Source organism: Ischnura elegans, chromosome 8, assembly GCF_921293095.1.
Source record: "Ischnura elegans chromosome 8, ioIscEleg1.1, whole genome shotgun sequence".
Taxonomy (NCBI): Eukaryota; Metazoa; Arthropoda; class Insecta; order Odonata; family Coenagrionidae; genus Ischnura; species Ischnura elegans.
The window spans coordinates 26,587,722-26,614,740 of NC_060253.1; the positions used below are offsets into that span (position 1 = coordinate 26,587,722).

General features: G+C 37.9%; 2 protein-coding genes and 1 long non-coding RNA gene across 4 annotated transcripts; 2 read left to right on the forward strand and 1 right to left on the reverse strand.

The window, feature by feature from the left end:
* Nucleotides 1-480: 480 nt before the first annotated feature.
* Nucleotides 481-23,525, reverse strand: LOC124164507 (protein arginine N-methyltransferase 7). 2 transcript variants are annotated; one of them, XM_046541850.1, is made up of 10 exons: nt 23,079-23,525; nt 22,857-23,006; nt 22,536-22,757; nt 22,108-22,343; nt 20,978-21,192; nt 16,329-16,476; nt 6,501-6,882; nt 4,714-4,950; nt 1,568-1,725; nt 481-911 (listed from the first exon to the last, which is right to left on the reverse strand). In XM_046541850.1, the coding sequence occupies exons 1-10, from the start codon at nt 23,202-23,204 to the stop codon at nt 653-655; spliced, it is 2,133 nt and encodes a 710-aa protein (XP_046397806.1). In that variant the 5' UTR covers nt 23,205-23,525; the 3' UTR covers nt 481-652. The 2 variants fall into 2 exon arrangements, with proteins under 2 accessions (XP_046397806.1, XP_046397805.1); XM_046541849.1 differs by having other exon boundaries at nt 482-914.
* LOC124164509 lies at nt 10,569-12,739 on the forward strand. Its single transcript, XR_006866051.1, has 3 exons — nt 10,569-10,854; nt 10,953-11,016; nt 12,493-12,739. It is a non-coding gene; the product is annotated as an uncharacterized LOC124164509 (long non-coding RNA).
* A 99-nt stretch (nt 23,526-23,624) lies between the features above and the next one.
* LOC124164508 (ubiquitin-conjugating enzyme E2 variant 2) lies at nt 23,625-26,721 on the forward strand. Its single transcript, XM_046541851.1, has 4 exons — nt 23,625-23,725; nt 24,145-24,287; nt 24,365-24,490; nt 24,699-26,721. The coding sequence occupies exons 1-4, from the start codon at nt 23,701-23,703 to the stop codon at nt 24,837-24,839; spliced, it is 435 nt and encodes a 144-aa protein (XP_046397807.1). The 5' UTR covers nt 23,625-23,700; the 3' UTR covers nt 24,840-26,721.
* Nucleotides 26,722-27,019: the final 298 nt, after the last annotated feature.

Consider the following 27,019-nt stretch of genomic DNA (forward strand, 5'->3'; position numbering starts at 1 on the left):
GCCCCAAGGTCACCTCACTTGCGGCAGAGGGAACCAGAACGACATCACACGGAGTTTTCCCGGCATTCATACTTACGCGTCGCGTTTTCGTGCGCTTGAAAATTTTCACTTTTCATAAAAATAGGTAGATATCATCATTTTAAAATCTAAAAGTGTGAAATATGTACTCCAGGAGTTATAATCTTTCGATTTAGGCAATAAAAAATAATAGGAAACCACCCTATTCGTGCATTGCGGGTGACTCCTGTAAAAATTATCACCATGGCTAGTCCCGGTATACTTAAAACTTCACATCAACTGCCAAGAATTGGCTCTTCTGTAGCTCATTCGTGTGAGTACAATTACACTTTGGAGGGGTGTACAAGAATATCAGGCTAAAGCTGATATTTCTAGGTTAAATGGTATTTCCTGAGATTCACTAATCCTCCCAACACCTGGGTGACGAATCAGTCTCCACAAAAACAATTTTATTCACTAAAAACATTTTATTGAAAAAAAAAAAAAAACAACTTTCTATGGCATGAGAAGGCTTGCCACATCCCGAGCCTGCTCAAATACATTGCCAATCAAACATACACCTTCCATGCATAAACTTGGGTCAACTTATTCACAGGTTTTGGGAGATAATAAAACCACTAAGGCCAATGACATATTATTCTCCACAAGATGGCAAAATCGCAGCCTGAAGTGAAAGGGAGAGATCACACTTCTTTGGAATGAATCGTGCCTCAAAATTAATGGGAAACGAAGAAGGTGAAAGTAACCTCACTCCCTGACGAGTGAACATGTCCCAAGAAACAAAGTCACCCAGTTGTGGATGTTTTCCACTGGGACCTGTTGATATGGTATTCTCCGGGGTTCCATCAAGGTCCCAATCTACCCAGACTGCTATGCCATTGCACTCCAAACCACTGCTGAAATGATAAAACAAAATGACAGAGCACATACTTATGTAGTTAGGTCCCCAGCTGAGCGTATCTTTACAAGGTTTACATGCATCACCAACTTCAGTATACAATCACTCTCAAAATCCAAAATTTTTACTAATGCAATAGATAGGACAAAAGGACTTCTTGGGATCCCAAATGGGTGACCACATTATGGATCCCAAGAGGTTGGATGGTTATCCACTATTAGTATCATACTTAATGGCCTAGATTTTTCATACATTTCCGAGTATTTTGTTAACTATCAATGAATATTAGATAGAATAAGTCATATAAACCATGCATATCTTCAGCATGATTCATCATACTTTTAACTGAGAAACACCTTAATATGTTTTTCACTGCTGGAGCATGAAATTAGAGATTTAAGCATCACTTTCCCTTTAATTAAAAAGTTAATTTTCAAGTTCCCAAACTACATGGCTTAATTTCAATCCAGGAAAAATACAGACAAACCACATACAAGTAACAGGACTGTTAGTATCTTTTTTCCTTGCATTACTTCAACCTAATGCGTACTAGGACCATCAAAATAAGCAAGAATCAAAACTTCTTCACCACTAAACTGAAAATATTTTGTAAGCGATAAAAGCAATACGTACTCCTGTTTCAAAACCTACCTTTCTGCATTAAAAACACCTTTTTCAATCAAGGTATCTTCCGGAAGAGCTTTGCGGAAATCAAACTCAAACAGTTTGCATGGAAAGCTCACTGCTCTGCAAGGATATTCCCACAATGGCTGTGGCTCCAATAGGTCGTCTCCAATCGATCGTGATGCCTACAAAGTTAAGAGGACATAAATAAACTCTGCACTTTGTATACTGGTGTTCCATGACTTTCCTACATCCTAATATATCCCTAAATATATACATACACAAGCCTAAATTACTGAGCACGACTGCATAAGCATCCAAACACTAAAAATAATTCCAGCATATGGATATGACTTTGCTGGTGATTGTAATTAGAAACATATTTATTAAAATATTTTATTATCGGAAGGCAATTCAATTATTTTTTAATTATGGCCAAGCTGTACTTTAAGTGCATGAACAAGAAATTTATCATAAAATGGAGCTGGTATGACTTTATTAAAGCAAGCAAAACAAACTCAAGAATAAAATCTGTTTATTTGGAGCTTTTATCTGTTAAAGAATAATTCTCTACTACACCCATGTCTCGTATAGCGCAAGGGATGCGTTCCTTGGGGTCTTTGCGCTATACGAATTTGCGTTATACGAGAGCATTTTAACATAGGGGAGATAGGGATGCGTTCCTGGTAGCATAGGTCTTGGGTATTGAATTTCCTCTGAAACATCTATATTCCCATATAAAGCCTTAGAAAACGTTATTTCTATAAATATTTATAGTTTAAAACATCTTTAAAGATAGTATTCACGCATTCAAAGACTTTTATTCACGTTAAAAAAAATTCTTACGTGCTTTCGAAATTCCATCCTGTCGTGCGGGTGGGCTAACATCTGCTATCTCAGGGGATCGTAATGCGTTGCCGGCAGTTGATGATTTTTCAAACTAGTCTAAAAACAACTATTGTGTCACCCAGGCCCTTTTGTCTCTCATCGAAATGACAGGAAAATGCTACTTTAAATGCCATTTCATAGCTAGCAGAGTTTATGAATGATAAATCATTTTAATTTGAAGTCCTCCGAGTCATTAGCAGCTACGTGAAACAGTCTTTAAATGCCTTGAAACCTGACCCAGGTTTTCCTTCCCTGAAAATGAATGAACGAGAATGCATTCTTTTCCAAAATAATATCGTCTCATCAACACTAAAAACTAGTTGAGGGGGAAAGGAGCCACTTTCAATAACAGCTTGGAGTTCATCAGAAAATGTTGTGGTGGCTGCGCTATCAACACTTGCAGATTCACCTGATATCGCCGCACTGAAAATACCTGCTTGCCGTTTAAATTCTGGAACGAACCGGAGCTTTCACTTAATGTCTCGGAGCGATTACCACTCTCGTCTTTTTGTACGGATTCACCATGAACTTTCCGTATGTGTAGACCGCTTGGTTGAAGTTGGTGCGGCTGAGGTCACTGATATTTTAGCTTCGTCTTTATTCAGAATAAGGCATCGTGAGTTTAAACCTCCGCGCAATATCGCTTTGACGCTCTCCATTTTCAAAGCAATTGACCTCTCTCAAGTCCTCTTCTAGGTTAATGGTTTTTCTTGATAACTTCTTGATTTTTCTACACGCATTCCTATTTTTTGCCATATTCTCTTGGTTTTTACTCTGTATGGCTCTATCTAAATCACCTTCTTCTGCTGAACTGTATTCCTGAGATGCAGAAGGGCTATGACTGCGGGGAGGGAACGAAGCCATTGGGTTTAAGACTCTATAGCGGACCCTTTTATGTGTTGATGCTATTCATGCGCAACTCGGTCACCGCTCCATTTCTCCCCCGTGAATACCGATGACCTTGAAGGCTTTAGCGTAGACTCTCTACCTGGAAGTCAATCGCCCGGTAACCTACGACAGCAAAAATACGTCTCAAACCGTATTGCTGAAAAAAAAACTCATTTCCACTAGCCCCACGCTTAATTAACGATCTAAATTATTTATTATCATTCTGTTAAGGAGACGAGATAAATCTTCGGTAGGCCGGCTATCTGGGCCCAATGACGAGTAATACTTTTGGCAATTGCACAGCAATGAATTTCGATTAATATATAAACAAAAAAGAAGATTTGAGGCAAGAAATAATATTAATATGCGTAAATTGATAGAAATTTCGTGTGTACTTAGCGCAAGTTCACGTTTTATCCCGAGAGCGTTTAAGATTTTTGATTAGGCTACACTGCGTTGCAATGTTTCCCCGAGGAACGAATTTGCGCTATATCGAAATTGCGCTATACGAGACATGGGTGTACATGGAATCATTGTGCATATTGAGACTTATATTCCCGAGAGCTGCCTTCCAGGATGGACCCAGACAGTCTAATGCACCATGAGCTTCAGAAAATTTCAGTAATTACGGGGGCGTTAAATTACAACACATACCATATTTGTCTGAATATAGTCCCCCCTTTTTTCCAAAAATGCCCATGGTAAAAGTAAAGGGAGGACTATATTCAAACCCATTTTTTAAATTTTTTCCTGAAACTTAATTCTCAAAATTAGGGGGGGGGGGGACTATATTCAGAGGGGGACTATAATCGGAGAAATACGGTATGTAATTGGCTATTTTTGATCCACCATTCTTGTAAGCAAAAATAAGCATTTGCTGAATCCCTCAACCCCACCTACTTGCTTACAAGACGTTTCTTCAATTTGAACTTGTTGTTTATGTTTGCTTCTATATGCTGCAGCTTGCAAACAATTCCAATGAACTCATTAACTTTGAGTGCATGCTGCCAAATAATTTGTTGAATTTAATAGGAGAATAGTAATGATACAAGCTGTTCATGATGAACAAAACTATTAATATTCCATCAATTTGTTGTTGACGCCATCCACGCATATTTGTTTTCTGAGTGCAGGGGTGATCCAGAGGTGTACAGAGCTTGTATTTGACATTTCATTTTTGCTTTTTTATAAAGAAAACCAAATTTTGAAGTGTTTTTTTTAGTAATGCCACATGATTACTACAAAAAATCTTATAATTAAGAGTAGTTAACAAGCAATAATTGGATAATTAAAGTATTTTTAATAAATAATTAGTAGTTAAATACCAAACTCAAAATTGAAAATCAAGAAGAATGCTCAGCAATCACTGTTTGCTCCAAGTTAAATTTTTGGCTCACCTCAATTAGTTGATCAAAATCCTCCATTTTGAAACCTTCTACACATTTGACCGGAGCACGAATTTTCCAGAGGTCTTTGAACTGCACTGCCATGGCCCAGATGGAGGCCCCAACAGGCATGAGCATGGCATCTGGATGTAAAACTGATGATAGCTGCGAGATTCGGTACCAGAAGTGAAGATTATGCCATGGAAGCAGAGAGCTGCAGTAGTGTGGCTCACCTAAAACCATACTGGCCTGTAAAAATGTTAAAATTAGATAATCAGGCTTGTATATAATTGCTAGAGACAATGTGATTCTGTTATTTAAATCTTGGTTCCACCCATTCTTGACCTTAGAACCAGAATTGGAGGTGAAGGCAAAAATAATCAGTGCCAATATATAATTAGTAAAAAACCAGTTTGAAAAATTTTTGTAAACATAAAGTGGGACCCTAATATTTCATTTTAATTAAAGCAACCAAGAACGTAGCAAATTAGTCATTGTGAAATTTGTCATGACTAAGCTTAATTTTTTTCACCTAAGCCTATACCTTGCACACTATTTCATTAAACACAGTCACATCCATTATGAGTGCATTATACCAAATAATTTTCCGATTTTTATTAAGAATTGTGTTGATATGAATCAGCAGTTCATGATCAACAAACATTATCAATGTTCAACCAATTTCTTCATCAATGCATATTTGTTTGCAGTGAGCGGTGAAGCTTTTATGAAACTGCAAATGAAGTTACTTTTCCTTTAGGGAATGATAGATTACACGATGAGATAAGGGGCCAAGGAAGGATACTATGCACCAAGAAGTGGTACTTTGTCATCAATTGAAGATGTGGAGGGCATGCTTGTGATAGGAAGTAAAATAGTCATTTTAAAATAGAGCTGAAGCTGGCAACATGTATTACAACCCTAAACATATATTCAGAGACAAGGATCAGGGTAAAACATAAGCATTCATTAGACTCCAAACATAATTTTGATTTAATGACAACCACTTCCAGAAACAATTAAAAGGGAAAATAGGACAGACATTGAAGTATTTAAATAACAGGATTTCCCGATGTAAATCACCCATAAAAAATAGTATTCAACTGTGTGCACTAACAAACCGTAGTCTTAACAATAGCCGACATATTACAAAAAAATAGTAATAAGAAATCAGATTTTGACAATTTAAGCAAAGCAATTATTAATTAATAAATCAAAATTGATGGGTAACTATGAATTGTATTAGCTTAGTTACATCAATAAATCCAATTCATTGCCAAAAAAGGTAAGTCAAAATTCTAACCTCTTCTTTTTAATTAATTTAAAACTTCATTCTTTTCCACTTTTATTTTTATACTGCAAAAAATTGTTATAACCTTTTATGCATCAAAATTATGTATGTACTCATATTCAGTAATTGCCCTGATGAAGCCATATAAATTTACTGAATGTTGGAAAAAATTTGCAGTTAAATTCTTCAAGACCTGTACTACAAAACACTGCCAATTGATTTATTGTACACTTCCTACTGCTCATCATTACCGTTATCTCTCCTCAACTTCAAGCTGAACAAATCAGCTCTTTGTCCTTTAGAAGTAATAAAAATTAGCTCGCATCATGCTCTTTATTTCACTATAGTTTATAGAAAACCTGGGTCAGTCAACAAAAATCTGTGGACCATACAAATGTTAGTCTGTATATAATCTGTCTTACTGTTCCACAAAATATTGCTGTTCTGCTCTTATATGGACAAAACTATTAGTAAACCTTCCCCACAACAGGAAAATAAATTTACTTACCTTAACTCCACCTAAATCATTCACATTTCCAACTTCCGTCAATATTTCAACAGAACTGCCAAGATGATTGCTCTGGACATAGGTATCCCAAAACCTCTTCGACCTCAAATTCTTATCTTCACAAACGACTTTAAATTCAGATCCACTCAACATTTTCTCTGCCAATTTAGCTGCCATGAGTCCTAATAACGATCCTTCACTCAAACACAAAATTGTTTTTGCACCACTTGCATCACCTGACATTGCACCAAGTTCCTTGAGCCTCCGGCTCATAACAGAGGCATATTTTTTCCTCCTCTCTTTATCATTGAGAGATCCGATTCGAGTTCGACTGTATGAAGCGTGAAAGCCACAGGTGCAGATGGGATGGGATGTTGTTTCACTGTAAATTACAAAAAAAAGTAAAATTATGAATCCATAGCATCATATTTTAGACACAAAGAGCTGGTTTCATTTTAATATGGCTGTGGTTTAGGGACAAAATCGATACCTCCACTGCATAAACGCTAAACAATCGCCCACTGAATCAAATCCACTCATCTAGTATTAAAATGGCTATCTAGATGAGCAGATTTGAATCGGTGGGCGATTGTTGAGCATCTGTGCAGTGGAGGTATCGAAATACGTCTGCAAACGATAATACATCCAACACCATAAGTTATAAACATTGCAATGGAGAAAACACAGTATAGTGCATAAGGAGCAATTGGGAAGTACATACACATTTATCACCATTGAAGATACGGAATTATATAAAATTAACCCTGCAGTCCATAGGCAGATATAGGGGGGAGGCACGTGCTCCATAAGACACTTAAAAAATAGACAAAATTTTTAATACAGTCACCATTTTGTTCATTTTATTTTGTGTTTAAGGAAGCCTCAATCATTTAAATTAATATTCATAACATTCACATCAAAATGAAGAGAATATTTGCTACAGTAATTGTTACATTTTCTTTTTAATCTCAAATGTTCAAATATGAGAAGACCTGTCAGACCCTTGTGGCCCCCTTCCAGATAAAAATCCTGGATCCGCCCCTGCTAAAGTACAATCCTGCATATTCTAATGAGTGGTTATTTCCTACACAAGTACAGTAAACTCCCAATTATCCTGGCTAATTATGGGGAGAGACGGAACGAAAAATTGGAAAGCACAGATAATTCAAACTTTCACTTTAATGTCCATAATTTATGTAAAACAAAACATATATTATAATTTTTACACATATTCTGTTATTTTAGAATGCTTCCCAAACTCATTGAGAGCTTTTTTTGCCAGACTGTGATCTTTTTAGCGGCGATAACATGATTGTACTCGTATTCCTACAGCTGGTTAGATATGTATGAGACAACCATATAAGACATGGTTTCAAAAACCACACACCCGTGGCTGCATGATCCCAGATAGAGAATTGGGTTGCACGAATGCTTCAAAACCACTGCCCAACATCGGAAACTACACAGTCAGGCACCATGTCACGAAGTAGCGTCTCGCACAAGTTTCCCAGGTTGCAACTGCTGCGGGACGTGTATCTGTGATCACGGAGTGCGGTCGCGCACTCGGAGGCTTGAAAAACAGGAACACGGAGCTCCGGTGAATGCAGATTGTGCACGATCGCTTCCCTTTCACGAAGGGGATTTTTAATTTTTTTTTAAAGATCGAGGAAAGCATTGAACGAGAGTGAAAATCATGCACGGATAATCTGCAGAATGGATAAGCCACAGCCAGATAATCGGGAGTCTTCTGTAGTGCTACAGTTGAGGACCTCAAATCCGTAAAGCCTGGGACCAAAGGGTTTCTGGATAACTGGTTTTTCTGGATTTCTGATCTTGAGGGCCTTCCCAAAGATATTTCCCATTTTCAATAACTCCTCTTTGATTTAAAGTAGGACAGGTGAATTCTCCCTTTCTCTAAGTCATATAATCAAAGAGAGTGAAGCTGATGACTTGTTTCATCACTCATATTTTTCCATAGTGAAGGGTGTCCATGTGGTCACCTATGACACATATACGTAGATGCTTATGTGGCAAAGTAAGCCGTGAGCCATTCTGGATTTCTGGTTTTCAGGATTCCGTATTTGAGGTCCTCAACTGTACTAATACCTTAATAATAGAGGTACCAAATTTTCGTGCATCATGATAAGAAGATGATGGCAGGTAATTTACATGGTTTTCTAATATCTCGAATTATATCCAGTCACTTTAAAGAAAATTCTTCATCAGCCTCAGGAAAAGAAACCTTGTAGAGTGAATTTTATAAGGTGGTTGCGTAGGAAATATAATCATCCACAAGTCAAAAGTAAAATAAAATACATAAAATGTCACTTATACACTCAACAAATTAAAGTTCCTCCACAACTTACACCTTTTTTTTAAAGATAGGCCGTGTAATGCCACAGGGCTGATATTGTATTAATTATGCATGAAAAACAGTATGAACTGCATGGACAATACTGCAAAAATGATTTTCGTGCAATGCCAATTAAAGCAGAAAAATTCATGCGCAATTCCCGGTTTTCCATGGAAAATTTACAAAATTCCAGGCTAATCTCACGTGATTACCGTGATAGATAAGAATTTTAGAGATGAGAATTTTAAAGAACGAACCTCTCTCTATTTTTCTTTCTTATTTTATCGGCCGGTTCTGATGACTTTCATGAAAATTGGGCCTGCATTGAATGTGTTGAGTCTGAAATTGTCATTTTTAAACATATTATAATCATTGTGTATTAGAGTCGATTGTAATTGAAGCTGGCCTAAAATCTTTATTGGTTGCTCTCAAATACTTTTTTCTGATCGAAATCAATAATATTTTGTGAAAAATAACTTTAGAGCAAGACATCTAATGGAATAAACTACCGTATAAGCACGTGTAAGAGGCGCACCTTTTTTCCCAGATATTGCAGCCGAAAATGGGGGTGCGCCTCTTACACAAACTTCTTATCTTCCCCCCATCCCCTTCACCGGTTGCAAGTTCAAGGGGAACTGAGTGGCCTTGGTTTTCAGCGTGAGTCAGTCATCTGAAACCCTAGGTCAAAATCAAGCGGCAGGCAGGGGAGTTTCTCCCTTAGTGACGTATTTTTAAATGCTCCTGTTTGAATTTCTTGCAAGCATCGCGCCGTTACGTCGGTACCCCAGAGGTGAACATTGAAAAGATCGCGCGGGGTGATTCGCTCCGGAGCGCAGGCTAAATTTATTGCCACGAGGGGGCATCCCGCGGCATTTATACTGCATATAGTAATATTGGTGTCAAAACCTGCGGTTGAAAAAATTCGAACGAGTGTGCTCATTGTTGGACTTAATGGTGGATAGAAGAAATCGGAAATGCTTATAAGTGAAGAGCGCTGAAGGAGAGGTCGAGGGGAAGAGGGCTCCCTCCCCTCCGTATTTAAAGCTATGGGCGAAGGAGCAAGGGAAGAACACGTCCGATCTTGCATGTGACATCGTTGCCTTTAAAGTGAAGGGGCGAAGGCGCAGCAATGTGATATACGCAGTTTGCGTTGCCTGAGTTTCCAGTCCGTCTCGTCTTGTTTGAATGCGCTTATGCTACGCTTGTTTCTTCCGAAATTGTGCTGTTTGGACTATGTTGAATATCAGTAGCCATATTTTAGCTATAAATCTTTGTGTCAATCAATTAGAGCTCAAAAAACTTAAATGCTGTAAGATATACGTCGCGTTAGGTCTAATTCTTTTTAGAACCTCACGCGTGTCATACAATTGCTGAAAGATATCGAGATATCTTCGAGCTCAGAAGGTGACTCACGTAGCATTTGACCTCCAGAAACTCGGGGAATTGAACCTGGTAGACCGAAAAAGGTCAGTTGGTGGAATGGGGTAGGGATGAAACACGTTTCCATTGTTTCCCTGTAACTTGATATTTTCCTGTGGAGTCTCGGAAAGGAAAAAAACGGCAGAGGCATTAGCTGATGGAGAGCCGAGTGTAGTTCCGTTAGGCCCCTTGCACACACACCGATTTTGGACGGCCGGTAAAATATTGGCCGATATTTTACCGGTGAAGCGATGCTTGCACACACGCCGGATTTTTACCGGTCAAACCACGGTCCCCGCACAGAGATGGGGGGGTGAGGACCGTCTCATGAGCCAATGAGAGCTGACCACAACGACCTTGGGCGTAGACTCACGAGAAGGATGCGCGCGGCGATACCCCCCACCACCCGCCACCTTCCCCCACCGCCGAATCGTGCGCCAACTTGTCACTCTTTGAAACAATTCAAATATAAACAGACCGTTGCAGTTTTGACACGTGGTAATTTGTGCCGGTTGACAGCGCAAGATAATTATTTTAACTTGGCTAATCAGGTTTTGGCGTTTGGTGTTTATTGGATACGAGGTAAGTGAAAGGTTAATCTACGGATAGCCCACTGAATGAAAGATATAATCGGCTTGAATTCTTGTGATGTCCGTAGTAAATTCTATTTCAACTTACAGGGAGAATGGTTTGGACCCGATGCTGTGTCCCTGATTTGGGAGAAAACAAAAAACTCCGTTTTCGGTAAGGACCTTGTTATTTATTCCATATTTTATGTAATATTCACATAAGTGGCAGTTGTGGGAGTTTTTTCAAATCTAAGGGTTTAAACGCGAAGTTTCAACGTGTCTTATAGATACGTTCATACCTCAAAATGATCGGAATTATAATTGGTATAGCATGTGCTGGGTCATGTTAAACACATCACCTGTTTCGATTTACGAAAGAAGTTTTCTGTGTCACGTAATAAGACGTCATATGTCACCTACATCTAACATATAATTTCGGCAAGGTAGTAAGTCGTAAGAAATTAGCGCCAAGTGAAAAAAAATGCGTATCAAATGTTGAGATAAAGCACATGTGACATCAGTCCAAATAGCATCGTATTTTGTATTCGTTGCAGTGAATTTACATGTTTACATTGACATCGTTTTTCCGTGATACATTATCCCAGTACAGTATGACTGCAAGTCTCTTCCATTCAGAACGGTGACGATTTTTGACTAATTTAGGTCTATAGTTCAGTTTTCCATGCCAAGACATTCATTGGAATTGTTGCTTTCTCAAGTTGTTTTATATAACAGTGGGATGATCATTCAGAGATACTGTAACTGATATCTATGCATAATTCTACTGGCAAGGAGACATATTGAGAGTGATGTCCTCCATCTTAATGCCGATGTTAGTTTCTGAAAACTGTATTCTCCGGCTCCGAAATTCTTTTATTCATAATGTCATTTCTAGCTGTTTTCCCCTCCATTAAATTTTCTTCGCAGCCCTCACGCTGCCTTGCCAAAACACTCTACCGCTTCTTACTGAGGATGTCCTTCCATCTACCCTTTCTCATTTATGACATGCCTTTTTGCGCCCTTCAAAGGGTTTTGCCCCAGCAACCCTTCCTCCACGCCTCACCCTCGCTAATCCCTCAATGGGGCGCCGGGGCCCAACCATATGAAGAAGGGTGCGAAAGATAGACAAAGAGGACATCGAGAACGCCTTTAGCGGATTACTGGAATACAGGGTCGCTGCACTTGTGGAAGTGGGAAAATTCCGGTTTGAGACACCGTTCTCAGTGCTGGGGTTTTTTCCACCTACAGCAATGCATGACAGCTGGGCCGTCTTTAATTTTGTAGGGGCATGTCATTCCTGAATAAACTTGAGTGACATGATGTGTGCAAATAAATACACTTGGTGAATTGCTGATAATTCTGCTCTTTAAGTGCTCTCGATTCGATACTTTCTTTTCTAATAAATTCTCTCCCAGGTGATATTGATCTGTTTTCGTTGACAATTAAAAATTTGACTCATTTGGCATCAAAATATTTAATGCATGAATGACTATATAGATAGGTAAATGTTTGTTTTTACATTTTTGTTTTATTTAAAATTGTAATTAATAATTTACCTAGTTAACTCTTAGTTGTTACATGTGCACTTTAAATTGGCAGTCCTTCTGTACCACTTAATTAAAATACAATAAAATAAATTAATTCTTTTCAGCTGGTAGCGGTGTTGAACCCCAGGCAGCCGACACTTCTGAGTTACTGTCATTCATTGCCATTCATGGTGCAACAGTGTCAACAGCTACCTTAGCGGTAAGCGCTGTTAACCAACTGAGGCAATGGAAGTCATTCATACCTTGGCTCTTGAATACTATTGCAAAAAGAGGGGTGGGAAATATTAATTACATGAAGGGATTATCGTCTTTATGGGGGTCGGGTTTTCACTTTTGAATTAATTTATGTGCTTAAGGGGGGTTCCCTTTTATTATTCTTTTTCTTCTTGATTACAACATCACTTTATTTGGAATCAATTTGTATTGTTTTTTATGACCACCATGGGATTTTACTCCAAATTTCTAAAACGATCTGCATTTTCGATGTCCTTGCCGCCCATATAATCTAGGTTACATATCTCATAATTAAGCCTGCTTACACACACATGGAACTATGATGCAAGTGTACCAACAACAGATACACTGTCTCACCAAGTTTCTCTTCCATGAGTCTTTCCTATGCCTTTTTAAGACAACTTAAATTTAAACAAAGATCTTTGTTTAACTTTAAGTTGCAAATGACCCAGTTGTCGACGCACCACTTAAAATGCATTTCAATTTTAAGTTTCCAGCTAATGCAAACAACACGCTACACTCACAATGTAAAAATGTGCCCAAAATTAAATGAACTCTAAACTGGAGGGTTTTAATGAACAATGGTTCACTGGAATGACTTTTGAATGCACTTGTGGCACCCAGTAATGTGTATCATGTGCCCATCAAAATTGAGATGGAAACAATTGAGTGATCAGTACTGTGAGATGTTGTAATCAAGAATATTGGTCCATTTGTCCTGACTCAATGAACATTTAGGATAAGTGTCATTGAATTGTTTTTGAGTTTCCTGTATCATTCATTCACTGTATCTTTGATGATGTTTAAACTTAGTTTCCTTCGATCTGCATCTGTGCAAGATCTGGCACTGTTGACAATACTTGATACACATGTGAGCACATGCAGTGCATTTGTTAATGACATGGTAGAAAAAGGATGAACCCTGAGTACATGGGTGACAGGCATGGAGGAGATAGTCACACATTCAGTTACCATGGCTTTGGGTGATGAAGGGGGCTCCAACAGTTGTTGCCCAGTAGAAATTGCTTGAAATATGCTGAGAGTATATCCGAGTATAAGAGATGCAGTGGATGGTGTAGCAGATTAACACAATTCAATGACTTATTTGGTATTTATGTTCAATGCTTTTATTGCAAAGTGAAAGTGTTTTTAGATTTCTTTGAATCCCTTATAATATTTGTGAAAGTGGCAGCTTTTAATTTTGCTTTTTGTGTCTCATACTGTTGACATGTAATATTATAGTGAAAGTGCTACTGTGTATGTTTCATTCCAAGATTTTGCTCACTTTCATCTGTTGAGGGTTTCCAATGAAGCTCAATTTCAATTAATATTTTGCTGTGCATGCTGTATTAGAAGCACAGAATTCCATAGTTTCCACGTTGAACTAATTTGGATGGTCAACAGATGCACATTTGAAGTAATGCTTACAAGTAATCTTGTTAGTTTTTTCCGTATGTTTAATGGCTGTTAATAATTCTTGGGTTTCAAACTGGGTAGTATGCTCCATATCCTCTTTCAGCATTTCTATGTGCAATGCGTCCATTGTCATTAGGGATTCAGGAATCCAATGCCATTCTGATTGTGCCCCAGATTTTTATACAGATTACTGTGGTTGCCATATCAGCATCTTGAGAATCAGGATGGCATTGGATTCCTGAATCCCTGAGGGCAATCGATGAGTTGCTCATAAAAATGGTGGAAGGAGACGTGGAGCATCTTACCTGTGATTGAACCTGAGAAATCTCTATTACAACATACACATTTTGTCAAAGTATATAAAATGAAACTCCTATGTTATTATTGTATCCATATTTAAACATGTACAACGACAAATTATTGCTTTATGCTAATATTGTGTAGGAGAGCTACTACAAATTAATGATGTACATCAGTGTGGTCATGGTAAAATTAGAAGTGCCGGAGCGCACTTACCTTAACTTTTTGTTAGAGATTTTACTCTATGTGTTTTTATCCATTGTTATTCTTGACATTTTAGTATAAATGTTGTTTTGATTATGAATGTATGCATTCGAAATTTTGAAGCAACAAAATTGATGAAGGGTTAAGCTTGAAAACTGAAACTTAAAATTGAAAAAGGGTTGTTAACCAGTGCCGGAACGGCGTTATGGTGCATTTGGCACCATAACCCCTCTGATGTACATGGAATAATATTTCTAATAGGAGTTCTCTGATAGTGAAATGTCAGGTAGTGTGTAATCATATCATAAGTTTCTTTAAATATTTCTTTCATGAATGGTACCGTACAATGTACTCTTAATGTTCATTTTTAAACGACATTATCGTCGTTAATTATGGTGTATTTGGTGTTGATATGGTTCAAAATTTGTTGTTTTAATTAATGTTCTAAGTTTATTATCTGCTTTTGAATGCAATTTTGTAAAGTGTTGTTATACTTGTGGTAATTTCAGAATTTATTGTTTAAATAAATGAATTTTTCATTAAAATATTACAGCATTTAAGTGTTTTATTACATTTATTCTCCTCTACCTGAATTTATTTGGTAAAAGTGGTTAATATTGGTGGACGGTACTGGGACCTGCAGGTAAATCAATTCAAAAAGCCCTCCTTGCCGGCTGTATTCTCGACCAATCACAGCTCCTCACGATATTCTGGAGGTGGGGTGGGGAGAATAGGAAAGTCCCGGTTTTTAACGTGGAGTGTCGCTGCCGTGGGTCAAACGATACGTTGCTAAGTTTTTGAGCCAGCGTCGGCGATCCACAGTGACAATAGCTGGCAGCTAACCGGCATTTTGCCGGTGCCGGCGTGTGGTCGGTACGTGTGCAAGCTCCAATGCTCTCCCATTGTTCACTATTGGAATGTGGACGGCCGATATTTTACCGGCCGTCCAAAATCGGTGCGTGCGCAAGGGGCCTTAAATCTACGACGTGGTTATTATCCTACGGCGCTGAGATTGCCCTGATTGTTGTTCAATCTCTTGGGAAAGCTCATGCCATTTGCCTGTCGTGTTTTTCCTTAAAATTTTCCACGGCTGCAATTCTATTGCAATACTCCTGCGAGAGCTTTTAAACAAAATTGTTTGTGAGTAGGACAAGCAACGTAGAGCGATGGCGTATGCAAAGAGAGGATCGGAACTCTTTCTACTCCCTCTTATGCTGCTACAGTTATCAAAACTTCCTCTTTCAAATAGTACTGAAAGAGGACATTTCGATAACTGTCGAAATTCCAGGCATACGTCTGCAACAACGCACGATAGGATAAAAAAATGTCGCAAAATTTTTTTTCTTTATAGCTTCGATCCTCAAAATAGGGGTGCGCCTCTTACACAAGCTTATACGGTATTTGTGTTGCGGGTTGCCTAAGTGATAATATAAGCTATGGCGAATGACTGCTAAAGAAGTCAAGAAATATTTTTTAAGAAATTTTTTTTTTCGCTGAAATATGATAATATGACATCATTGTACGGTAATCAGTCTTATACACATGAAATTAGCGAAATAATACATTTGCCATTGAACATGAACACCAAATTTACACCCCCACTTCCCAAGTGTCATAAATCTAATTTTGCGTTAAATGCTCAATTTAATTTTATTTTTTTCTATACGATGGTCATAAGAAAATGCAGGATTTTTCCACACAGGAAATGAGGTACACCAAAAACATAAAGAACTCTCAAAAGTCTAAACATCAAATTACATTGAGATAATAGTGAGGAGATTTTTACCTTAATGAATTACTTCCTTTGACCAACTCAAACCAAAGGGAGTACTCATCATGGTTCGATCGAAGAGTAAATAGGTCTCCTTTCTGAAGAGGCACTTCCGAATGGAGAAAGTACACAGCCTGCATCCAATGATCACGCCAGGGCAAATCTGAAAAATATATTCCAAAGGAAAATAAAAAATAGACTAACAATCAAAAGCAACTGAGTTTCTCCCTTGCTCTTTCCATAAAAGCAAGGCTAAAAATATACTACACTTCCTGGATGCTCAAGGGACCTCAAATTGATGAACTTAAATTGAAAAGTGATGTCTTGTATGATGTTGGGCACGATATGACGGAAGTTCTTAATAAAATTATTAAAATAAGACATTGCAATATTTCCACTTAGTTTTATTATTATACAATGTGTTTCATCGTTACAAACAACATTATCAAGTGTTGATACACTTGATGATGTTGTTTATAACGACGAAATGCGTTGTGTAATAATAAAACTCAGTGGAAATATTGCAATGTCTTATTCTAATAATGAAAAGTAATGAATTAAAAATTTGTAATCCAATCATCCTCAACATTGCAGGACTATTACAATGTCTTTGCTGTGAAATTGTGACACAAAGTTGTTTTTTAAGAAGAAAGGAGAGGAAGAATATCTATGCAACATTCGACAAATGACAAGAAAACTGATTTAAATTTGGCCTCCTTCCTAATTGAAAATTATGTGATGATGCTTCCTGGAACTTTCACATGAAAATTTCATCCGGACAAAGGAAAAAAGTTCCTAGTATTAAAATTTCTAAATATATATATATTTGTTGCTATGTGGCTCTACAATTTACTGCGATTGTGAAAGAATTCACTGTCAATTATCAATATTTTTTCAACTGTACATATAGAAGTCACTTGAAAACTAAACTGTTGGCAAAAAAGAATTAAATTGTAGTCTGAATGGTAGATTGCGATGAATTTATGAGAAAGTATGAAGGGATTTACAGATAAATCACCTAACTTCCATTTGCTCTTATACTTTGTTATGATACTGGAAAGAATGAACACATTAGAACTATTATGACCTAAAAACTGAGGCCATAATGGAAGGAATTCTTTGGTCACGATGATCGAAGAATGCACAAACTTTTGTATTTTTTCCACACTTTAATCAAACATACACTGGCCTAATTTTCAATGGATAACCGCTTATTTTATCTAAGTGGATAAAAAGATATCAATATCAACTAATTTCAATTGAAAAAGTGACGAATTAACAATAGGGTAGTTTCCTTCATCAAAGAAAACAAAAGGCATTGATTGCGATTCGTTACCCACCATTACTGTATTCATAATATACAAATTATTTCGTTTTAGAAGTACCGGTTTAGACGAATGGCTATGGTCCATTTTTATCCTCATTTGAAAAGGGCCAGATTGGCGCCCATGCGATGCCACTCCAGGTGACGTCACAGGGACCTAGTTTCTATACGAGAAGATAGGAGTTATACATCGTCTGAGGTTACCAATGCATGCATGAGGCGCAGAGCTCAGGGAAACATGTCTTAATAATCACTTATTAAAACTGGCTAAGGTCAGAAAGTTTTCTTCATTTGATAAAGTATTAATAATCCTTATTTAAGCCAAGCGCTACCAGCCAGCAGGGTACTCAGCTACCCGCTAGCAGCCTGCGTCGTATCGGCGCTCAACTCGCCTCAAGGTCACCTCACAGGGCGGCAGCGGGAACCAGAAATACGTCACACAGAGAGATTTCCCGGCATTCATACTTACGCTTCGCGTTTTTGCACGCTTGAAAATTTTCACTTTTCTTTTAACCACGAAAAATAGATATCGTTATTAAAAAATCTAAAAGCGTGAAATACGTACTCCAGGAGTAATATTCGAGATTTAGGCAATAAAAAAATAATAGGAAACCACCCTATTGGTAATCTAATTAATCCAAAATAACTATTTATCGCAGACATGACAAGTGACAAACAGACTCTTGGGTCATTCCATGTCAGTTCATCCAGGCATGACACCCACCGACTCGGATTTTGATAGTACTTGGCAATTTTCATCCTTCCATGTAGGAATGAAACAGTGTAAAATATTTCTTGGCTATCTCTAATAGTTTTTTTTTCACGACCATTTGAAGATTGGGTGAAACTGCAGTTTTTCAATGAATGCGGTCTCCAGAGGCACTTGTACCTCCAGAGGGAAATAATTTGTCTCAGCCATAGTTTCCATCCGATTCTCATGAAATTTTGCAGGGTTACTAGAGAAGTCATGAGGATTCCAAAAACTAATTGAAAAATATCCTAAGGGATACTGGAAATTCTCTAAACTCATGTGTTTCATAAGATTTTAGAAAATTTTGTGCCAAAAACATGGTTCTATAAAACATCAAATTTTGACCTGAGGCAATATCTGAATCAAGCTAAATTATTATTTCTAATATTCCTTAAGGTATGACCCACCACCTGTAAAAACAAAATTCATGGCTTTTTGCTTGCTTTGTTGTTAAAAAAAATTTTATGTAAAAAAAATCCCTTTTCACGACTGGTAGTCGGTGTTGGGTCATCCTTCAAGTGTGATGAAATGCTTCTGTTAACTGTATTGTGTATCTAAGAAAATATTTACAACATGAATATAGTACATAGTAAGTTCAAAAATTAAAACATTTTTTATGTACAGGTTGTTTTTCTCCCAATAAGAAAATATATTTTTGAAATAGAATATTTTAGGGAATTCATGGCACTTACCCATCATTGCTGGGGATAACTTGATTGTTGCTTTATAAAACATCAAAATAGGATATATGTCAATACAAGTTAACTTTATCCATTTTGTATTGACAAAAAACTTCACAAATGTGTATAACTTCATTTATGTTGCACAACTTATAAAAAAAATGTTAGGAGATACATATTTTATACAGAGATATATTTTCTTATCGGGAGAAAAACAACCTGTACATAAAAAATGTTTTAATTTTTGAACTTACTATGAACTAGATTCATGTTGTAAATATTTGCTTAGATATACAATACAGTTAACACAAGCATTTCATCACACTTGAAGGATGACCCAACACAGACTACCAGAGTCGTGAAAAGGGATTTTTTTTACATAAAATTTTTTTTAACAACAAAGCAAGCAAAAAGCTATGAATTTTATTTTTACAGGTGGTGGGTCATACCTTAAGGAATATTAGAAATAATAATTTAGCTTGATTCAGATATTGCCTCAGGTCAAAATTTGATGTTTTATAGAACCATGTTTTTGGCACAAAATTTTCTAAAATCTTATGAAACACATGAGTTTAGAGAATTTCCAGTGTCCCTTAGGATATTTTTCAATTAGTTTTTGGAATCCTCATGACTTCTCTAGTAGCCCTGCAAAATTTCATGAGAATCGGATGGAAACTATGGCTGAGACAAATTATTTCCCTCTGGAGGTACAAGTGCCTCTGGAGACCGCATTCATTGAAAAACTGCAGTTTCACCCAATCTTCAAATGGTCGTGAAAAAAAAACTATTAGAGATAGCCAAGAAATATTTTACACTGTTTCATTCCTACATGGAAGGATGAAAATTGCAAAGTATTATCAAAATCCGAGTCGGTGGGTGTCATGTCTGGATGAACTGACATGGAATGTCCCTCTTCCTCAACGGCCCTATATACTATTCCACAATGAAACAGAAAATGAAGGAGGTGAATGAGATGAATGGCTGGGGTGCGAAAAAATAGCTCTCCGGAGAAATGAGTGGTGAGCTGCATTAAAAAAATGAGAAGGTTGTGAAGACAATGGCATTCTTAGGGGGTGTCCATTAATTATGTGAGGTGATTTTGGCAATTTTTGGATTCACCCTCCCTTCTTATTGAGATGTCGTGAGATTTGGCTCGATCCCCTCCCTCCCCAATCTGGTGTGAAATTTTGGAACGCAGTCTTTCGCAACGAGATTCATTGGTGTCAATGGCTTTTGGGAGCAGCTGCACCTTGCACTTGGTCACGCGAGCTGTCGCAGCCATTGCAGGTTGAATCATCAGGCGATGAATGAGAAATTGGAAAAAGATTGTCAATTAATAAACAAGTTCTTGAGTCCGCTCGCCGCACAAGGACAGAGCTGAAAGTTCTTCTAACATCAGCGTCACCCTTCTCCCCCACTGCTCCTGTTGAGTGAGGAGGGTTGACGAGTATACTCATTGACAACCTGTTTCCTATGTCTCACCTATCGCCTGATGATGCGACCTGCAATGGCCACGCAAGCTCGCGTGACAAAGCCCAATACACAGCTGCTCCTGAAAGCCGTCCACACTTATGTGACATTGTTCAAAATGCATATAAGTGTAAATAAATTTATATATGATTTATTGCATTGGATTTACAGAAAAAAAAATTTATTATTATAATTTAAGATTGGTTAAGCTAATATTTTAGATTACTAAGATTGCAATTTTATAATGTTTCTTGCAGAAAAAATATCATGTGATACTTGTCAGGACCCCCACATGAGATTGGGTGAGAAATGGCTCGATTCCCTCCCCCCTTCAATGTCCCACATAACTAATGGCCACCCCCTTATATAAGAGCCCTAATAATTCAACTATTATCAAGTATTCTTTAGTAACACCTGATGAGAGAAGGGAGTTTCTTACCACAGTCCTGTGGCATCTGTTTCGTTTCCTTGTGGAACTCGTAGGAAGGGTGAGCCCAGTATGGAGCGCAGCTCAAAACGATTTCACCCTCAGGGTCCATCTCGAGATCCCACCACATGAACACCACCTGTGCCTTCCCTGAAGCTTCAGCTCGCACTTCAATCACCTTCGACGCATCGGTTGGAATTTTACCAGATTTCCCGGACCAATCAAATCTAAAACACAAAATAATAGGGGGCTGTCCAGAAAATTCTAAAAAACACATCTTAAAAGTCTCAATGTTTTAAGGGCTCAATTTTATTCTCAAGATGGCTACAACAACAATGATCAAATCTCACACAATTTTTTTAATTAACTAAACTACCAACTACAACCCATGCCCAGTACACACTTTTTAGATTTAACTTTCAACTATAAATTCATGCACAGGTTATTGAAACCTCTAAACTGCATTCTTTTGTGGAAAAATGTGATATCAAGTATATTTTGGATGGAGCGCAATAAATGCTGGTCCAAGCAAAATATTAAAGTTTGCAATATTTCTCCTCCAAAAATTAAAGTGTACATAAAGTGAGAACATATTGCAATATAAAAATGCTAAACACACCCACCAGCAAAAACGTAGTGCCTGTGTAAAGATCCTTTAACAGTGTGTAACATGCTATATAAAACAAGTTACATACAACATATTTTATGAAAAAGTTACAAATTCGTGTAACATTGTACTACAACACAATATTTTGTTTTATAACACAACATCACATGTAACATGCCATTGTAACTTTTTGTAAAACATGCTATACGTAACTTGTTTCATGTAACATGTTACACAGTGTAAACGCAGCTTAAGATAGACATTAAGTAATAGGCAAACCACTGTGGCATGAACTCAATTGCTAACATAAAATGTACACAAATCTGTTGCAAGATTAACCAAGTTAGAAAAAATCCATTCCTTGAAGGTATGAATAGAAGAATACTTCATGTACTATTATTCCAGCACATATTTCTCATGGTGATGACCTTACCACTATTGTGAAATTTTAAAATAACAAGCACCTTTGAAAAACACTGACTACCAATAAAATTGGAAAATATAAATACTAGGCGATAGACATATTATTCCAAACCTTAGAACAGGTGCAGGTGATATGATGCTACGGAAAGATTTTTCTCCAAGCTGGCTCAGCTGTATATCATGAACAGCAGGGGCGCCAGAACAAGACATAGTCTCTGGAGGAGGACTGACCACAACTTCAGGGCCTTCAGCTATCCAGGGAGTGGGTTGGTGCCAGGCTAAAGCAAGAGGACATTCCACCACTTGTGCATAGAGGGTGGCTCTGGAGGGGACGACAATACAATCCGGCTGAGGCAAACACGAAAGAAAAGCTGATTTAGGATACCAAGAAAACCAATCCATCTCTCACTACAATAATTGACAATATTCACAAATTTCATTCAGAAAATCACCACCAACATTTTAACAATCCAGAGCGAAAGGGAGAATTGATATATATAAACAACACCCAAAACAGTAAAAATTTGCACAGGTAATTACCTCCAATAGTTCTTTGTGGGCGTGGTTAAAGGTACTTATGGCACCTTCGCCAATCAATTCTGTATCAAATACTTCCGTAACCAGTATATTGGCTCGGTGTTTCATATCACCATCTTTTCCCACAATTATTTCCGTCGACCTCTTGGGTATGATTTGTATTTTATCTGCCAAATTACATCCACTGATAATCCTCTGTGCACACTTGGCCATTGGTGGAAATGCCTAGGTTGATTACAATAAATTACATTGTAAATTTTACTATTAAGCTAATGTAATCAGAAGAACACCGATTCCTTCAGCAGCCCTTTCTTTCTTTCATACCTCACATGCAACAACTGAGTCGGCACCACAACTAGCAGCCATCATAGCCAGAAGACCTGTACCAGTTCCAATATCAAGGACATTGGCAGCTTTACCCATTTCATGCATTTTCTTTACAGCAGCTTTGACAGCAACATGGTACTTCTGGTTCTGTAAATAACAATTAATTAGCACAATCTGTTTATAAGAAATTATAAGAAAAAGAACTGCAGACAAACATACCCTCTCGTAGTCATGAAGCATATCAGCGTATCCAGATCTTGCTACCTCTTGATGATAATCATAGTCTTCATCCACCAACTCCCATTCCATTTTACCAAGGATAGGATTATATTTCATCTTAAACATATGGCGAACAGCGGGCTTAAGTATTGGGTAAACAAACCTTTTCAGACTGAAAGCCAGGATTCCTCAAAGAAGGTACGAACCACCTAAATATATTTGTTAACCATCTAATCCCTACCCATGAGTTTACGAATAGGGCTGTAAAAAATATCCGTGGAACTGTCACCACCACTGTAACACAGCACCAGAGAGCCAGAAATCAGATATAACAATTTTTCTCCACGCTACGGATTATTCAGCGGGATATGCAATGTTTTCGACATAAATCGTCCGGCCGCCGGCAGGCCTTGGCAATTCCACCATGCCGGATAGCAAAATATCACATAAACATCAAAAGAAAAGATGACATATTATCTTGACTTATAACAGTCGATAATTTAAAAAAAATAGTAATAATAATTTTTAGAGGAATTAAAACTGTGAAAATACGATATTTAAAATCTACTCACAGTAATACAACTGTCAACGATTAGGTATTACTTCATGACCAGTGCGCAGCATGGCGACTTCCACCGGAGGAGTGGGTTAGTCCTCTATATTTGGTTATATTAGCCTTAATTTAATCAATTATCTGAATTTATCCTTTTAAAAAGAACCTTTTAATCATTGCAATTTTATTTAAAGGTGAAATTTTTGATAAGTCTTGTAGGCTTGGGCTTAAAACGTGGTTGTCTTCGTAATCCACCTTACCGGTGTACGCCGCACCCGCCATTTTTCTAATAATACAATATTTTGTCCGTCATCAGCTCATTAATTTAAATAGATAATGCTTCTATGGATTCATTGAGTTTTGTGTGCTATTAAGAAGGGACACAGGACCGAGTGATCCTCGCGTCTAAACATGCATAGTTGCTCTTGTTTCCCATTCGTCCGGTGATCGTTAAATTTTGAAAATCTGCATTCACTTGTAGTGTTATCGTATTCTTTGTATGTCATTTGCCAGTGGTCCCCCGAAATTTTCGCCTGTTGGAAGAGTTGGAGCAAGGCCAGAAGGGTGTCGGGGATGGCACTATTAGTTGGGGCCTCGAAAGTGACGATGACATGACTCTAACACACTGGACGGGGATGATAATTGGGCCACCGCGGGTAAGAATTGTGACTTTGCTGTGCTCATGTTTTCTTGGGTTTGAATAAAAAATAACTCACGCAATTGAATTTCACAGACGCCGTATGAAAATAGAATGTATAGCTTAAAAATTGACTGCGGTGAGCGGTATCCAGATGATCCTCCGAGCTTAAAGTTCATATCTAGGATCAATATGAGTTGTGTCAACAATTCCACTGGAGTGGTAAGTAGTTTTCTTTGTGAATTCTTCTTTGCTAGGTTAAGAAGCTCTGTTCCACCTCCCGAGTGAATTGTGCTGTAATTCATAACGTAATTAGGTTGTGGCTGCTATGATGTCATAGGTTGTTTTATGTCATGACTGAAGTATTTTGTGGATGTTCTTTAATGGTGACGTTGCACCATGTAATCGAATGTTTCACATTTTGTTCAAGGTTGACAATAGGGCGGTCCCCATTCTTTCACGTTGGCAGAGAGAGTACACCATCAAGACGGTATTGCAAGAATTACGAAGGCTCATGACCCTCAAGGAGAATATGAAGCTGTCCCAGCCGCCGGAAGGTAGCTCGTTCTAGTTGGACACTGCCTGCTTCCATGGCCGCGGAGGGTGGGACGTGTGGCCGGGGGAAGGCTGGAAGGGCGTGAAGCCTAAAAGTGAGGGAATGGTGGTTGTGGTGGTTTAGCTGGCAGTGATGGAAGGTTCGTTCGGATGTGCCGTCGCTTTCAGCACCGCCTTTTTTTTGCGTTCCGTTGCCGTCTCGGTACCTCCCTCCGAGTGGAATTCCCTATCAGAAAGCGGTTTGTTGTATTTAAAAAGAAAAATAAGGAATGTATTTATGGGAGTATATTCCCTAGGTTTTATAAATTATGATTTAAGCCAAAGGCCATGAGAGGAATCAATATTTAACTACTCAAGATTATTTGCGCCTATTTCCCCCTGCCATTTTATCGAAGATGGTGTAATTACCGTTTCCTAATTTGTGCACACAACGTATTTTTGGCACCTAGTTCCGGCTTCGTCTTGGCAATATTACTTTTCACCACATCCTGCAATATTTGTTTGTTCTGGCATATCCATGATTACTTCCATAAGGACCTGAAAGCATTCCTATCACTTAAAGCAGTCTCCCCTGTAGCTGGGTGCTTGCTCATTGCGTGGTAGATTGATGAGGCATTTGGTAATTAAATATAGTGAAAGAAGAAATTGTGACATTCGAATATTTTATAAGCATATGGGGAGACTGAAGCAGGCTGATGATAAGAAGAAATCTGAGGATTTCAATTTTTGGACATTGCTTTTTGTAGTTTGCAAACTCTAATCCTTGCTATCAAGAGAATCGAGTGAAAATTGTGGCCGAGAATATCTATTGCTTTTAATGTAAATATATGCAAATAGAATTCAATACATTATTTTGCTGGTGAATAAGATCTTAACACAGGAGAGGTTTGAAATCCTGTTTGGCGTACATGCTCATATCATTACTATTTTGGCAAGTCCCTTAAACCTTGTTTGTTTCCTTGCTGGGTGATTTGCCCCCCCAGGATCACATTTTAGGGCTCCTCACTTTCAGCTTAAGATGATGATTAGGGGGCTTTGGACTACCTTTGCTTCCCCCCTCGTCATCAGCACTTGGTGTATAAGTGGCATTGAAATCAGTGTACTTATGTATTACTGAAGATGATGCGGAAAATATTAAAGAATGAATTAACACAAGTCAGTCTAATGGTTTTATTGAGCGTGCATCTATCCCAGATTTCTGACTGCCAGCTGCTGTGTCAAATTTGAGCGCTTGCAGTTGGGTTATTGACTGGCGTAGGTGAGCGAAGGGTTTTGATTGCCATGTATTAACTGTTGAAGGCTTTAAAGGTGATTGTGAGAAGTCCTAAGTTCAAGCTTTTCAGTCCAATTTTTATTTTTGTAAACTTTTGCCTAGGAATTGTATTGGTTACCATTGTATCTTCAATTGTGTATGAATGAAATTGTGAAATCAGATTCGGATAATGGGGTGATGTTCCATCAATGACATAGTAGGAGGCATTCTGTAATGTTTCAGTGATAATTAATACTCTTCATCCTCCCAGGCCACAGCATTGGGGATTGTGTAGTACAGCTCCTATTACTGTTACTACCTGGCAGTTGGGTTACTGGTTGGTGGTGCAGTGACTTGTTGTCAGTGAAGAACTAGCTTGGTTTCATGAAAACTAATTGCTTGTGTTCCAATTGTGTACAGTGTTTAACTCATGATTCCTCAACTGGTCACGTAAGTGACATTTATTTTGATTTGGGAATGGTGATATTTCTGTTGACATACCTATGTCATTGGGAAATTCTGCCCAATGTCGGGCCATTGACCACCTACTAAGTTTACTACTATATATATACTTTTGCTTCTGGTCTCATTATTTAGTGCCAGTGAATTGTTAAAATGGGATAACCATTAAAGTTTCGAAAGACTACAGTGTTGATTTCATTCTCTGAACTACATTCATTTTCATTTGACAATAATTAAAACTGTTAATATTCTTGCTACATGTGTATGTAATTACTTGTGCGATTTAAATAACATATTTTGGGCCTAAAGGCCTGGTTACACGGTAATTATGGGGTGGCCAGCATGTGGGTCACCTTGAACATTTTTCCAGCCCACCAGATTCATCGCATTTGTGCAAACAAGATCATTTTGTTTGGCAAACCCTGTGGTACTTCGATTCATATGAGTTGTGTGATTGCATGAATGATTTAGGAGCAAATGGA

What these genes read in the sequence shown, in the direction of transcription:
- LOC124164507 (XM_046541849.1), bottom strand. Translation starts at nt 23,204, where the DNA reads ATGTTTAAGATGAAATATAATCCTATCCTTGGTAAAATGGAATGGGAG. An exon ending in TCACCTGCACCTGTTCTAAG is followed by an intron (nt 21,193 to 22,107) that starts GTTTGGAATAAT and finishes TTTGTGTTTTAG; the next exon opens with ATTTGATTGGTCCGGGAAAT. An exon ending in ATGATTTAGGTGGAGTTAAG is followed by an intron (nt 4,951 to 6,500) that starts GTAAGTAAATTT and finishes ACATTTTTACAG; the next exon opens with GCCAGTATGGTTTTAGGTGA.
- LOC124164508 (XM_046541851.1), top strand. Translation starts at nt 23,701, where the DNA reads ATGGCGACTTCCACCGGAGGAGTGG. An exon ending in TGATAATTGGGCCACCGCGG is followed by an intron (nt 24,288 to 24,364) that starts GTAAGAATTGTG and finishes TGAATTTCACAG; the next exon opens with ACGCCGTATGAAAATAGAAT. An exon ending in TCAACAATTCCACTGGAGTG is followed by an intron (nt 24,491 to 24,698) that starts GTAAGTAGTTTT and finishes ATTTTGTTCAAG; the next exon opens with GTTGACAATAGGGCGGTCCC.